Source organism: Crocodylus porosus, unplaced genomic scaffold (genome assembly GCF_001723895.1).
Source record: "Crocodylus porosus isolate Cpor-Errol unplaced genomic scaffold, CroPor_comp1, whole genome shotgun sequence".
NCBI lineage: Eukaryota > Metazoa > Chordata > Crocodylia > Crocodylidae > Crocodylus > Crocodylus porosus.
The window spans coordinates 66,313,587-66,330,160 of NW_017728918.1; the positions used below are offsets into that span (position 1 = coordinate 66,313,587).

Sequence of the window (16,574 nt, forward strand, 5' to 3'; positions counted from 1 at the left end):
TTTTTTTTTTTTTTTTTTAAATGTTTGCAAACAGCCATAATGTCTTGAAAGTAGAAACAGGCTTTAGCAAGAATTTTTTCAAAATACTTCCATGCTGACAGTCTTCAATAAAAGCAACAAATTTTACACCCCTCATGTTACAGATACATATGCTTACCTCCAAGGGTGAACAAGTAGTCTCAATACTTACATCAAATTCAAGTAGTGCATCAATTTGTCCCTGCAATATTGGCATACTTTTTAGCAGCTTTTCTGGAGCCATTGTTCGCATTACACCATCAGCTCTGAAAGAACATACCTTAAGTTAGCAAGCAATTTCCATCAGGTGCTCAAAATATTAAGTAGTTCAGATATATGCAGAAGTCAAGTTATTGTTGACTAGTTCAAGAGGAATGAGCACTTCGTAAAAAGTTAGAATAAAAAGCATGCACATTTGATGTACAATTAAGTAGCTTAGATTTCACTACAATCTTGAAGCACTGGGAGCCATAAGCAAGCTATTATCAAGATGCAGCAAGACTAGTTTGGATGTTTCTACCCTCAGAGCTTGGTCCTAGGGATAAGGATTCCATGGGGGGAGTGGAATCCAGAAGTCCATCTGGGAGAAAAAGCAGTACAAGCATCCTTCCAGCCACCCACTTCTTGTTCTCCATGCCTTTGCCAGACTAGGAGAGGCCCAGATCAGAAGAGAGGGGTAGGCAGCAGAGCAAACTTCCAACCCGTTCCACAGACCTGGCAGTCACTAGACTAGAGAAGAGGCAAGTATCACAGGGGGATGGACCAGGAAGGGAATGGAGCAAGAATGAATGCCTGTAAACTGCCGGAAACTCACAAGGGAGATCTTCCAAGTGTTAACCTGACAATTTCTCCTCAGTAGGGCATGTTTACTCCAGAAAACTTGAATATTTGTATGACCCTAGTTTCTACTGAGGTGCAAAACAATGCCTTAAAGAATATCTTTTCAGGTTAGGAGCTAGGACCATTTAAAAAAAAATCAGGCCATTCTGCATAGTCAATGCCACTAGAAAACAAAGCATCAAGGCTACTGAAGGAGAGAACACAGAAAAAACATTTTAATGGTCTAAGAGGCAGTCAAGCTAAACACACAGGTCTAGTCAATAAATACATCTGGGGAATTATGTAATTATGTACCCGTGCAATTTTGCACATCAAACTTATGACACTGCATAAATTTAACCTGGGTGGACGCTGTGCCTCCATTTCTGTGGGACTTCTGGCACTCCAGCTGGGAGCCCCATGTGGAGGTACCAGGCACAGTGGCACTTAATTGAATAGCTGGTGAGTAGGAATGGGAGCTCATACCTGCAGGAAGAGAGGTCGGTGTGGGGTTTCTGGAAGGGTGTGGGCCCCCATCACACTTCCCAGTAGCAGCAGCAGTAGGCAGGCCCTTGGGGTGCTCATGGCTGCAACAGGCAGAACCCCCGGTGCATGAGTCCCAGGAACAGCATGGAGCCTGCCTGGCTCAGCCTGCTAGAACATGCCTTCAAGGCAGACCAGGTAGGCTCATGCCAGCACCTGGGGCTTGTGGCACTGCAGGTGGGAGCCATGTGTCATTGGGCCAGGCCGGGCCAGCTCTATGCCTCTGTGTGGGGCTTCCAGTACTCCAGTGGGAACCTGCATGTGAAGGCACAGAGCCCACCCAGCTCCATGGTGTGTGACTGTGTCTCCATGTGTGGCTTCCTGCTGGAGTTCTGGCAGCCCCACGTGGAGTACTGGAACTTGCCTGGCTCACAGCTCCCACCTGCAATGCTACTAGCCACACATGCTGGCATGGAGACAGCCCAGTTTGGACTGAAGGCAGATGCCAGTAGTTTGGGTTGGACCAGCTCTATGTTGCCACATGCAGCCCCTGGGACTCAGCTGCAGCTGCATAGCAGGGGGGCTCTGCCTGCCACAGTCCTGAGCGCCCCAAGGGCTTGTTGCCAGCTGCAGTTGCAAGCGAGGGCTGTGCACCATTGGGGGGGAGGGGGGAGGATGAACATGCGACAGGGGGCCCACACCTACCCAGATGGAGTTTTTGGCACAGTTATTAAGGATAAAAGATGAAATGTAAATCAAATCAATCAAACTAATCTGTGTAATTTTGAATTTCTGTGCATGGTTCCCTAGGGTATAAATAAAAAAATTGTTCAATGCGCTTTAGTTCAAGCACCCCTGCTGCCATCTTGAAGTGTGGGGATGTTAATACATGACGCAGAAGCTGACTGGACCACAATAATTGCCACATTCCAGCAGACTCAATTAATCGAGTCTGCTCTGATGTGCTGCAATTATAGCACATTGAAGCAGCCCTGCCCATGTAATTACTGGATGTCGGAGCAGCCCTGCAGTACGTCTACAGGCACCCCTAGTCGGCCTCCTCATCAAAACATGTGGGGGGAAAACAAATTAAAACAAACTCTCCCTGCTCAACCCCACATACACACCCTGGCTATAAAAAAAAGTTTCCTTCCTAGTTTTTGTCTCCAGTCATCTAGCAGCAAGTGCTTAAGTGCCTCTTTCTCTCCTTGAGCTTCTTTACTATACAAGGTTAAGATATAAACAGGCATTCAATTTGAGTGTCAAAAATAATACTCAGTGAGTGTCATGATGATGTGACAAGAAGGGGATTTTCAGGCATTCCTACAGTTGCAGGCTCTCCAAACAAGGTTTTTTTTCCCCCTTGGTTCCCCTCACCCCCATGGAAGCCCAAATCATTGACAGGCCACCCTTTTGCCTTGTTAGGAAGGGAGGCACCTGTTAATGTTCAGCAGAGATCCTGGTTCTCTGTTAAAAAAAAAAAAAAAAAATCTAGACCACTGATAAAAAAACCCCCCCAAACCATGTTTTTTCCCCCCACAATTAAAATGAAACACCACTTGGACACAAATCTGGGGGAAGTGTGTGCCCCGCATAGCTCCCTGATGCATCACCTTCAGGGCCAGTGAGTGGGATCCAGCATAGGAAGGAGTGCCTTGCTGGCATGGCCACCAAGATGAGGTGCCCCCATGCCCACACAGCAGCAGCAGCAGCAAGGGGGCACAACTCCATGCTGCTGCAAGCCCCACACCAGGCATGCCACCATGACCCCCAAGGTGAGGTGCCACACCTTGGCAGCGCAGCACACCTGGTGGTGGTGGTGGCAGCACCAAGCCTTGCCCCTCCCCACTCCAGCTCTGCCCTCCTGGACTGGCATGGCCCAGGGCATGGGACCTGGGACCTGCCCTGGGCCATGCCAGTCCACAACCCTGTGCCCCACTGTAGGTGCAGAAAACTGAGGGTGGGGCCCTCCATACCTCCCTGATGTGTTGCCTATAGACCTGATCCCTCCCCACAAGTGTGCAGTGAAGGAGAGACCCAACCCCCTCCAGGATAAGCCACCCATGGCTCTGTCCCACTTCCTGCATGGGCGCTTGGCTCCTCCCCCAGAGCTGGGAACCAGGAGCCATGCCCCTTTTTCAGCCGGGAGCCAGAAGCCACTCCTACTTCTTAGCCTCTGGGCTGGCTGGGGTGGGGGGCAGGGGGCAAAGCCAGCACAGGGGCTTGGCTCTGCCCTACGACCTATGCCCCTTCTCAACCTCCAGACTGGCTGAGGGGTGGGGACATGGCTTCTGGCTTGGGACGGGGGGGGGGGGGGACGGGACGCAGAACCAAGGCCCTGCTGCAGGTTTCTCTACTGCCCCTCCTCTCAAGTGGCCCAGAGGCTGAAAAGGAACATGGCTCCCAGCTCTAGGGCAGCGTGGGATGCTTTTCCTCTCCCCAACTTCCCTCAGCTGGCTTAGAGGCTGAGAAGGAGCTTAGGTCCTGGATCTTGGGGCACAGCCAAGCCCCCGTGCTGGCTTTGCCCCCTGCTCCCCACCCCAGCCAGCCCAGAGGCTAAGAAGTAGGAGTGGCTTCTGGCTCCCAGCTCTGAGGACAGCGCCAAATCCAGGTGCAGGCTTCCCTCCCCTGGTCCCTCAGCTTGCTGGGAGGCTGAGAAATGGGCGTGGTTGGGAGACTCCAGTCCTGCTCCCAGTTCCAGGCAGGCAGAGTAAAGTCCTCAGTTCAAGCTTCTCCCCACCTCCACCCCTTGCTCAGTCAGCCAGGAAGCTGAGGAGGGGGCAGGGCTCAGAGAATCTGCCAGCTCCCAGTTTTCTACAATGACCAGCAGGCAGGGAGGCGTGCTCTAGAGTCCCCTGGTTATTGGCGTAGGCCACTGCGGGGGACTGACTACCTTTGTTTGAAAAGTGGATTTCAATTCACTTGCTTATCAGTTCAATCTATGCAGTTTAGAGAAACCTGCCAAGATTGAATCGATTCAACTTCAGCATGAAATTATGTGTGCCCTTGGCGGCTGGGGGGAGCACAGCGGCAGTGACAAGCTGGGCGGGGCGGCTGGCGAGCGCCAACCAGGGTTCGGCAACCACCCACAGACACCACCGGCAGTGTCATCTTTCTGTAGGGGGTGCACCGCCACGCTCAGAGGGTACACATGCACCCACATGTACCCCCTACACATTGCCAGTGAGCCTTAGGCTTTTTGAATGTCCGCACTTAACCCATGAGACATGTCCAGGTATTGCCAGAGGTGTTAGAGTTGCTCCCTGAAGTAGCTTTTTGTTGCAAGACTTAAGAAGTTTCATCAAGAGCTCCCATGCACCAGTTTTCATCTCCAGCTGTTATACTTGTTGTCATTACTTAAGGAGTACAATCTTTAATTGAAGACAGACGCTGGAAAACTTCAGACTATTTTAGTATGAGACTCAGGTTCATTTTCAGTTCAAGCATGAAGATATTAAATTATGATTAGTTACAGCACCACAAACAAGTTGTATTTAAGACCGGCAACCATCATAAGTAAGTTTGCATGTGAACAGCTTACCCTTTCTTCACTCTTGCAAAATCAAATGCCATTTGTCTATAGGAGAATGCTTTTTCATTCAGGTATCTACTATAACGCCTTATAAAGGTAGACATATCATATCCTGTAAGAAACAAACAAACAAACATACATCCATCCACATTTTAGTAAGTTATCTGTGTGCCATGTACAAAGATGCTTTATAAGCAGGCAAACTGAGAACCACACATAGCATCATATTTAAAGGTTTAAAATAAGATGCTGTTGATAAAAAGCTAAAGATCGGTATGCAAAAGTGGTGTTTTGCATTTTAATTGAGCTTCCAGTACTCTGACCTACTGAAGGCACAAAAGTATGTCCAATTTACTTTTGCTCAAATAGTTATTTTAAGATTATTCTAATGCTACATTCTTGTTCTGTGGGGACCCTTCTGTCAGGTGCATAGACAGGGCCAAGACTGATCAATGCTTACACAGTGTTTTCTGCAATTACTGTCAGTCTATGGTTAAGACAGCAATCAGAGCATAAAAGAACTAAATATGCCCAAAGTTATGAACTTGTCCTACTTTAAAAACTTTAATTTCTTACTTTATACCAATAACCACAAGTAGAATATTAAACTCCAGTAACAAGTTAAGCAAAATAATGCAGAAAACTAGTACAGACATTGAGGCCTATATGAAATGATCCTTTAGTTATAGCTGTGTACAACTGATACCCAGTATAAATTAAAGCAAACAATTAAAAAAAAAAAATCTAAGTCACACACTCTGTTTATTTCTCTTATTAAGACATAAAAACTAGGGCTGTTTGAAATTGTACCATTCTGTTTTGACAGAACAGCATTTAGATTCGAAACCACTGTTCCATTTCTCAATGTTTCACCCATCGGTTATAGTGGGGAAGCTCAAAACAGCCTATAACTTGTCATTTCTGGCCTGATTTGGATGAACCTTATAGAAATGGTAGCCCCTTCCGAGGTCATGAAGCGTGCCTAGTTCAAGAAGAGAGGTGCAGGGGTTTCAGGAAAACTGCACCTCAAAGTATTGAAAAAAAAAAAAAACAACCTCATGTCACATGTGTGTGTTAAGCCATAGCAGGGTCAAAACTGTAGGCATGCTAGCCCCTGCTGAGGCCACAAAGCCTGCCAAGTTTCAGGGAAATCGGTGCAGGGGTTTGGGGGAAACTGCATCTCAAGCTGCAGACAAGCAGAACTTGTGATATGGGTGACTGTGTGTGTTAAGGAGCAGCCGGGTGAAAGCTGCAGGCGTGCTAGCCCCTGCTGAGGCCACAAAGCCTGCCAGCTTTCAAACAGGTCTAGGGAGGTGATACTTCCCCTCTGTGTGGCATTGGTTAGGCTGTAGCTGGAGTACTGCGTCCAGTTTTGGGTGCAGCACTTAGGAGGGATGTGGATGGCTTGGAGAGGGTTCAGAGGAGGGCCACTCATCTGGTTGAAGGCTTACAGAAAAACCCCTATGGGGACCGATTGGAAGACCTGAACCTCTTCAGCCTCTGCAAGAGGAGGCTGAGAGGTAATCTTGTGGCCGCCTACAAACTCATCTGGTAGGGGGAAGGGGCAGCAAGAGACAGGGGATACAATGTTTACCAGGGCACCTGTTGAGGTAACAAGAAATAGTGGCCACAAACTGAAGCACAGCAAATTCAGATTGGACATCAGGAAAAAATTCTTTACAGAGAGAGTTGCCAAAATATGGAATAAACTTCCAAGGGAGGTAGTGTTGTCCCCTTCCTTGGAGGTGTTTAAAAGGAGATTGGACAGACATCTGGCTGGGGTCAGACTCAATGATCTAATTGGTCTCTTCTGACCCTAACGTCTATGAAACCATGAGATAGGTGCAGGGGCTTCTGGGTTCTGGGGCCCTGCACCTCTGGCTGCTGACAGGCAACACTTGCAACATGGGTGCTTGTGGGACCGTGTCTGTCCTGGGGCATAGGGGGGTGAAAACTGCAGGCCTGCTAGGCCCTGCTGGGACCATGAAGCCTGCCAGCTGTCAAGGAGATAGGTGCAGGGAGAGTCTGGGTTCTGGGGCCTTGCACCTCTAGTTGCTGACAGGCAAAATTCATGATATGGGTGGGTGACACCATGTGTGGGGTAAGGTGCACCCTCACTCATTTGACACCAAGGCAGAAAACAAGGCAGTTCAAATAATGCGGCTTTTTATGCAGTTTTTCCATGCCTCCCCCAGAGCACTGGGATTGGAAGGAGCCTCAGGAAATGCTAACAGTCACCAGCCAGGCTACACCGTCAATACTGAGAGCACTCCTTCCCCCACCCCGTTCCTTACTTTAGTTTCCGTTTCCCTGCAAGCAAGCACAGCCCGAGTTTCGAAACTCAAAACGTTTTGTTTTGAGGCTGGTTTCGAAGCTCTCTGTTTCATTTCGATTTCACTGCTTTGAGCTCAAAACGAGTCCAAACAAAACTGCCAGCGAAATTTCACAAAGCCCTAATAAAAACACAGGCAGCTTTGCTTTGAGAGCTGCAATTCAACAGGAAGAGACAATTTCTCCTTCCCCCCCACTTGTATTCAAACATTCTAAATGTCAATTGCCATTAAATACTCCCATGGTAACTGATTGTAATTTAAACTTATTAGTTGTTCTATTATATAAATTTGAAAGTTAAGAAAAGTTACTAAGCTAACTGGCATGCAGCCAGATGCCAAGTTGGGGGGAGTGGGCAGGTGCTGCATGCGAGCTTCCCCTGCACCACCATGTCTGGTTGGGTAGGCAGCGCCCCACACAGGCCTTCTCAAGTACCCCTGGTTGACAACCCCTGAATTAAAGGACTGGACCAAAAGAAAATGTCATGAAGTTCAATACAAAATCCTACACTTAGGACGGAACAGTCCCATATACCCATACAGGCTGGGGACTGACTGGCTAAGCAGCAGCTCTGCAGAAAGGACCTGGGGGTTACAGAAGACAATACACAGCCTTCTTGACAACAAGGGCATGCTGTTAGCTTATATTCAGCTTACTGGGCTGCATTGGTAGAAGGATTGCCAACAGACTGAGGGAAGTGATGATTCCTATTGGTACTGGTGAGGCCACATTTGGAGTACTGTGTCCAATTTTGAGCCCCCCCACTACAGAAAGCATGTGGACAACCTGGAGAGTGTCCAGTCAGAAAAGGGTAATTAAAATAGTTAGGTGGCTGAGGTACATGGCCTATAAGAGGCTGAGGGAAGTGGGCTTATTTAGTCTGGAAAAGAGAAGACCGAGAGGGGTTTTAATAGCAGCCGTCAACTGCCCCAAGGGTGGTTCCATAAAGGATGGTTCTCAGTGGTGGCAGATAACAGAACAAGGAACAACGGTCTCAAGTTGCAGCAACAGAAGTTTAGGTTACATACAAGGAAAACTTCTCTCACCAGGAGGGCAGTAAATAAAGCACTGGTACATACCACCCAGAGAGCTTATGAAGTCTCAATCCTTAGAGGTTTAAGGCCCAGGTAGACAAAGCCTTGGCTGGGATGGTCCTGCTCTGAGCAGGGGATTGGACTAGATGACCTCATTCAACATAATTTTCTATGATTTTCTGTAGTTATGTAATAGTGTCTAGACTATTACATTTCTAGACTATTACTATTCTACCTCTCAAAGGGCTGTTTTCCCCCTAGTAAGCAAAACCACTGTATTTTGGACCAGCTGGACCACCAGAATCAAATGTATTCATTTCCAAGTTGCAATAACCCAGCCAGCAATAGTGGAAGGCCATTGTATACTGACTGAACAATTTTATGGCTTTAGAGCGCTTGTTAAAAAGGCAAAAATAGGTCAGGAAGGTACTCAGGAACTTCCAAACTATAAGGAACTTAACTTTTTGTTAAAGGTGTAGTCAACTAAAGAGGGTGCAGTTTTTAACCACAGAGGCAAAATCCAGTAACTCCAACCAAATAAGATTACCTACGCTATCGACCAAGTAGAACAGTAGTGAAAAAGTTAGAAAGATATACAGAAAATTAGACTTAAATAGCTTGAACAGAATATTTTGAAAGCTGGAAGTGCACATACGATGCAAAGCAAGGTAAGGCCAAGACGCAGAAAAGAATATTGAAACATTAGTTATGGATGGGGAGAATGCTCTACTCCAAACACTAGAAAAGACAGGTGAGATGCAAGACAATATTATAGGTAAGGAAAAACTGCAAGCTTCAGATGTATGATCTGATTTTTTTTTCTTAAGAGTTTGATAAATAGTTAAAGGTCAAATGAAGATCCTAAAATATTCAAAGGACTAAATCTGCAACATTTGAAAAGGCTAGGAACAAGTCAGCAATGATTTGGTTTCATTCTCCGAAATCTAGTCTGACAATGTTACACGGAGTACAATTAAATCAGAAATCAAAGCCTTTGTTGCACCCTTCTTTTCTAGGGCTCCTCCTGCCCCCACCCCCCTCACCAAAAAGCCAGCAGCAATTGTTATATTTTCACTACTATGGTGAATGTAGCATAGAATCCTGGTGTGGCAAGACCAGGGGACACATGGGGCTGCTAAATTGGCATGTAGTCCCTAGCAGTGCCAAGATCACTACTGAAAAATCCAAGTAATGAAACCTATACTGCTATAAGCCTTTGAAGTACATGGCACTGCCTTTTAATTCAGTATTATCCAGTAGGTGCCAAACTTAAACAATACAATGCAGCATAGGGTCTCCCATTAGACAAACCTATCCAAGCCCAAGGATAAGACTTCCAAGAAAAAAGTGGAAAATCCACAAAGAACGCCCGAATAGTATTATTCCATGGGAAGAGAAGAATTACCAGTCCTCCACTTTAAAACATACACGTAAAAGAATGAGCAAAATACTGCTTCAAAGTCTGTATATATGCCTGCAACGACCAAATAAATTAAATGCAAGTGGAACTTATTAGATTACATATATGGCAATTTTGTTTACTTTCAGGTATTGGCAACATTACCATCACCGCAATATTTAACAACATCTATTCATGGTGTCCTCAACAGATCACAAACTCTACTGAAACATGCTCTTAGAGCATCAATAAGTTGCTATTAAAAGCATTACTGCCGCCCCAAAACTACACAAGTGACATGTATGTATCTTATCTATCAGGAACATAAGCCTGAAGTTGTTTCTTTAGTCATGCTAGAAGCAACTGAAAAAAAATTAACAGCAGACTGCCAAAAAGCATGAAGAGTAGTCACCCCACGTCCATTTTTTCGCTCTAACTTGAGAGTGTTGCTGAGAATGCCACTAAGACTGCTCTAATGTTTGTCCTCAAGGCAATAGTGGGTATAACTACTGGCAGCTCAAGTGGTAGAGAGGTCTGGGTAGTACATCCGAACAGCTTCAACTAGATCTTTTAATGCATCTAAAGAAATGGTTTGCTTCTTCTTCCCCCGGCTTCTCCCAATCAACACCAACAGAAAAACTATCAACCCACCTGAACACATTCAGGTCACCCAGGTTTTCAGAAGTCCAGGCTGCTCCTATACTATCTGCCATCACAGATGAGGAGCAAAGACAGGAAGGATAAAAGCTAAGTTTTCAGTAATTTTTGGATGCTCAATTTGAAAAGCTCAAGTCTATTTTGGTTAACAGGCTTACAGCACTTCATATGTCACAAAATACAGCTCCGGTTCACTTCAGTTGAAATTTTAAGTGCTCAAAGCTTGGGTAAATCAGATCTCTGGATCTCAGGAGGGGCATCCAGAAGATTAGGAACATCCCATTAACTCTCTCTTCTGTGGCTAGGTGTTTGTATTCTATTATCCATTTAGCTGGACAAGTCACATGCATAAGTAACATACTGTTACTACGCACAGACCCTCACATCCCCCCAAGGGGGGGGCGGGGAAATGAGATGACAACTTATGCATGAAGTCCCAGATGTAGCCAAACACAGCCACATGAAACAACTGTGCATTTCCACAATCAGCTGTTTTTAGCCATGAAAAGGTTTTGTGCAGCTGAAGACTTCACTAAAGGCTAGTAGGTACCTATAGCTGTGTAGAATCCTACGTGGCTTTAAAAAAAAAAAAAAAAAAAAATGTAGTTTTGCTCAGAGTACGACTAAAGCAACTTTGCCTCCACGGCAGGCCAGGCTACCAAGTCCCTCCATGCACTTAGGACCAGATGGCCAAAGCCACCTAAAGGGAAGAGACAGGTAGGTACAGCTATAGTTAGATTTAAGACACTTAGGCTTTCTGCAAGAACTGAAGAGAAGGTAAATGCTAGGGATAGACTGGGAGGCAGAAACAGGATCCATCTAGCCAGAATGGGGAGGCACCCTGAAGTCTAGGGAGGAGGGTGAGAGTCTTGAGACAGGAGTTGAGGAGGGGATGGAGGGGGAAGAGAAGTGGGACTATATAACTCCTGAAGCCAAAAGAAAAGGCACTGTCCCTCTCCATCATCCCTGTGGTTGACAGGTATGGACCCCTGGACACCCATGCAAAGAGTTCTGTGCCCTGTGAATACATAAACAGGCTCCAAGACTTAAAATATTGCCTCCCCCACTGTCTGTCCTCCCACTGCCTACCCCATTACTGCTTCTGTCTCTGCCCTCACCACCTGCCCTATTACTGCCCCCTTCATCACCTTTCCCCCCCCCCACACTGCTTGCAGTAGTGGTGGGAGGAAAGAATTTAAGATGGTTCTGCAATAATTGCATTCTGTGCATGGAAAATTAAAATAAATATGCAAGTTTTCCGTGTATAAAATCTAATTTATTGGGAGTGGTATCGGAGAGGCATCTTAAATTCTGGTAAATACAGTTAACAGTGCTACCCCCCTAGCATATTAGTAAAGCATGTAGTTTCGCTAACTGCAGCAAAATGTGTTCTGTTATACGTGATGATGTACCATACCATCTACACTCACCTTTTCAAAATCCTAATTCTATCTATGCTACAGCTGCAACCAGTCATCTCATCTGAGGCCTCACGACTTAAATACTACTGTTTCAGTATTATGAAGTGGACATGTATGAACTGGGGACCAACTTAGAAGATTTTGCTGTGAATTAATAAATATTTTTAATGCAAGGCAGTTAAGTGCCTATAAAACGCATGTACTTTATTGCTAGAGAAGTATATATGTATATATAGCTATAGATATGGATATACATGAATGTGTCCTTACCATGTGATCCACTTTTATCCAAAAAGTTGCTGAGATTGAATAGTGTATTTCTAGATGCCAAATACTGAATAAATCTCTGCAAGACAGAAAAACAGTGAAAGTTCTACCCCTTTCCAATAGCCTCCTTATACTTCACATCTGGCTCTGCACAAAACAGGTGGAACAAGCCTCACCCAAGTTACACTCGGAACTGTACACATATATTGGAAGATTCTATCCAATAAAGATGGGTGCAAGGCATGACTCTGGATCCAGAATAGTACTTTAAAAAAGGAAAAAAAGGGAGTTTAAAATGTAGGGGGTTGACTTAAATCTCAGATTTGCACCTTTGTGACAAATTGCTATTGGGGTGCACCAACAGAGATTTTTTGGGCCGATACCAATGGCCAATTTTTAATGAGCCATATTGGCCAATATGGATCCTGTAGGGCACTGGCATAGCCCAGGGGGGTGAAGGACTGTGGGTGGAGAGTGAGGGGCACCAGCAGGGCCTGGGGGCTGTGGGTTGGGAATGGGCTGTCCCCCTGACATGTATCCTCTTCTTTGGAACCAAAGGTTGTGGGGCCAGCCACCTTTTTCATGGGTTTATGGCACCCCACCCTCACGCCTCTAATTGGCTGAAGGGCCCCAGTGACCATGCCCCCTCACTTGATCAAAGGGGCTGTCCATCATGTGGCCCTGCTCTTTGCCACTGAGAGGCTGAAAAGGCTGTCTGTCATGTGGCCCTGCCCCTCACTACTGATGGATGGAGCCACATGACAGGTAGCTTTCTTAGGCAATCAGCAGCAAGGTGTGGGAACCCAGCCATCTCACTTGCTCTTCTTTGTGCTGAAAGCACCCTCCCTACTAAGGAGCAGAGCCAGCAATTTTTTCCCCCCCCTGAAGATTTCAGAGATGACCCGATTTTGTAATTTCCACAAAAATCGTGATTTGAATAGGGTCCCTGTATATGGGATTAGATGGAGTATAAGTTAGTGACTACCTATCCCAGTAGGTTATTTACCAGCCTACTAACAGTTAAGTGATTAAGCCCTGCTACAAAACTGTACTAGTCCCTCTCAAGCTGCAAATTTGGTATAAAACCTTGGAGGGAGGACTATAGATGAAGTGAAACATTTTTCCTCATGAACTAGTGAGAAAGCAAGCAATTCAGAGGAGTATCATTAAGTTTTAAAGAGTCAGGTTGACTATGAATCTTTGGTGTAAAAATGATTTCATCAAAAAGATTCGATACGCTTACCTCATTGCCATGGACCATTAAATGATGTGTTGTGACTAAGGCTTTGAACACAACCACCCAGCTACTATTTGTTGCTCTCTCAAAGAGGGTATCAGCCATTTGGGGAATATTAACATTGGTCTCATTGGTAGCTTGGATCAAATCTATTCAAAAGAAGAGAAAAAAAGAAAGCATTAGCATAACTACAGATAAAAAAACCAAACAAACCCTAAAGCATTCAGCCGGCTTCCACCGACCAGGCAATAACTTCTATTTACCGTACAGTCAATCAAGTTATATTTGGATATTATCATTAGGCTACAGTACTAGTTCCTGATAAGAGTCTAATAGCATTTACTATACCACACTAGAGACTGAGCCTGTAGGAATTCCAATCCAACTTTAAACCCAATCTAACTTTAAACTGTTTAAGGAGTTGTACACTTATTTCACTTTGGAGTTAAGCAGAAGTAAGCACCCTTGAAACAAAAGACAAGAATAAAAGACATAGGACCAGCTGATTTTTCTCTTCCCCAAATCTGCTGTTAGAGAAGAGTTTGAAGGACAGGAAATGCATAAGAACGCGTCTTCATGTCCCATTAGAACATGTCCCCACTGCTGCCGCCCACTCCCATTTTATTTACTTGATCTTCCATTAGGCATAGAAATGTCTAGTTTAAAGAATCTGAGCGCTCATGCGGCTCAGAAGACAGGCTGTGCTCGCTGTCTCTTTGGGCAACGTCCTTTGGGTTTATCTTTTCCATATCCACTGGAAGGATCAGCTTCTACTAGATATTAGCTGGAAATTATTAAGTCTGAACTCCAACAACCAAATCTCAGAAATAGGTTTCATCAGAGTATGAAACCCATTGCATCTTAGAATCAAGTACATACTGTATTCAGGATACTCAGAACCAACGCTGTTTGAGCCAACTGCAAAATGGGGGGCTAAGTCTTGGCATAACACCATTTATTTGCATTCGCGTGGAATATTTAAATGGAAAACCATGGCGACTCAGATAGCCGTGTACATATGCTATTTAAATTTTGTATTGGAAGGCACTGGAATGACAGATTACAAAGACGACACTGTGTTGCTGGTGTCAGAGCAAAATTTTGTATGTATGCTGATAACACAGAGTTAGATCTGAACATGCGCAGACAAACCTAGCAGCGGAAAATTCCGCTGCATGCCCAGCATGTACCCCCTGCTCGACCCCAAGGCTTGTCAATCAAGACTGCCACGCACATGCTCAGTTCACTGACTGCATGATGTAATTGGACTAGAAATTTCTATGAAGCGAGCAGCCTGATTGGCCACTAAATTCATATAAAAGGCTTGTGAACCCCACCCCCACCAGGAAGGTGAGGTGGTGTGTGTGTGTTTTGGTGGAGAGACTGTGCTCGACTTGTGAGCAGAGGCTAGGGACTGTTTCACAGGGAGAGAATGATCCTTAGAGCAGGGGCTGCGGCTGCAGGGGCTACTGCTAAGGAGGGCTTCTAGCCCACTGGTCTCTTCCTCGCTGCAATTTTGGCTATTCGATTCCTCTTCATTTCCCGTCTTGATCTTTTGGCTACCGGACTGATTCTGGCACCGACCCTAACCATGATTTCGATCAACCCGACTTACTGAGATCACGGCTTTACCTCATCGTACCCAGCACTGACCTCGGCATCGTTCTCCATCAACTCCGGCATTGATTCCACTTTGGACTGGCATCACAACGTGTTATAGTTTTGTTGTTCGTATCCCTTTAATGAGCTGTTGATCAGCCCTGGGACTAGCGAGTGGGCAGCTGCACCTATCCTTCGGGGTAGAAAGCAAGGGCTCACTCGGGAACCCCGTGGGCCAACAGACCCCTCTGTTGTTTGTTTTGGTAGCACTGTAACTGAAGCAAACTTCCTACCTACGCTACAGAAGTGTAAGTAAATAAAATTCAACTATTTTTGAAACCGCACGATTCCGCGTACTGCTCAGACTCCTCGCTGCTAATCCCGCCTGTTCTGTATATGAACCCTCGGCCCACTGTGACCTTGGGGCCTTTATTCCCCAACAGCTGGGACCATTTTTGTACATTTTCCTCCTCCAAAAGCATACCCAAGTATCCCACTAAGTTTCAACTTATAGACCTCACCAGGAAGTGTTGGGCAAACTGTCCTAGAACCAAATGTCCAGGGTAATATAATACAGAGCGGATACAACCCTGGTTACTTTTATCACTGGGTACATGTATCCGATGTCGATGTACATGTCCTATGAACTGGCCTTCACAGAAATTTGATGCAAAGATAATAAAAAGTCCTTTTTCAAGTATACAGGGAGGATGAAGGCAGCACCGGGAAATGTAGGGCCCCTGCTAGATACGCTGGACAATCTGGTGGTTGCACCACAGGAGAAAGCAGACCTCTTTAACCAATTCTTCACCTTCATTTTCTTGGGTAGGGACCGGGACTTCCCCACCGTGATGCAAGATGGACTCAAGGGGAACGCCTCCAGACCTCAGGTTGAGAAGGACCGGGTTACAGAGCTTCTGGAGGGGCCGGACATGTTCAAATCAGCGGGGCCAGATCCTCTCCACCCCAGGGTGTTGAGGGAGCTAGCAGGGGTTATTGCAGGGCCCTTGGCACGGCTTTATGAGCACCCGTGGTGCTCAGCCCAGGTGCCAGATGATGGAAGATAGCCAACGTGGTCCCCATCTTTAAAAAAGGGAGGAGGAGGGAGGACCTGGGCAACTATAGGCCCGTCAGTCTTACCTCAATCCTAGGGAAACTCTTTGAGAAGATCATCAAGGAGCACATCTGCGATGGACCGACTTCAGGGATGATACTCAAGAGCAACCAGCATGGTTTCATTAGGAGCAGGTCATGTCAGACCAACCTGATTGCCTTTTATGATCAGGCCACAAAAGCATGGGATGCAGGTGTCGCTGTGGATGTAGTCTTTCTGGACTTCAGCAAGGCCTTTGACCACCCCATCCTCATTAAAAGACTAGGCGACTGTGGCATTGATGCCTACAGTCAAATGGACTGCAGATTAGCCGAAGGGTCGCACTCAGAGGGTGGTGGTGGATGGGTCATATTTGACCTGGGGGGAAGTGGGCAGCGGAGTCCCCCACGGCTTGGTCCTTGGGCACGTGCTGTTCAATCTCTTTATCAGCGATTTGGACGATGGGGTGAAAAGCAACCTGTTTAAGTTCGCTGATGATACCGAAATTTGGGGTGAGCATGCTAGTAGGGAAGGAAAGCATGCTAGTATGGGGGAAAAGACTGCAGCAAGACCTGGATAGGTTACGGGGGGGCTAACAAAAACAGGATGTGTTTCAATACTGACAAGTGCAGGGTGCTGCACTTGGGCAGTAGTAACCAGCAGCACACTTATAAGATGGGAAAC

The 16,574-nt window shown here is 46.1% G+C and overlaps 1 protein-coding gene across 1 annotated transcript in view; it reads right to left on the reverse strand.

The window, feature by feature from the left end:
* The window catches only part of SNAP91 (synaptosome associated protein 91), a 136,679-nt gene that overhangs the window by 91,059 nt on the left and 29,046 nt on the right, over window positions 1–16,574 (reverse strand). The window contains exons 2-5 of the mRNA XM_019538166.1: window positions 13,205–13,347; window positions 11,965–12,040; window positions 4,862–4,964; window positions 191–284 (exon numbers count right to left, since the gene is read on the reverse strand). Of these exons, the coding sequence (XP_019393711.1) occupies window positions 191–284; window positions 4,862–4,964; window positions 11,965–12,040; window positions 13,205–13,347 (416 nt within the window). The remainder of the gene's footprint in view (window positions 1–190; window positions 285–4,861; window positions 4,965–11,964; window positions 12,041–13,204; window positions 13,348–16,574) is intronic.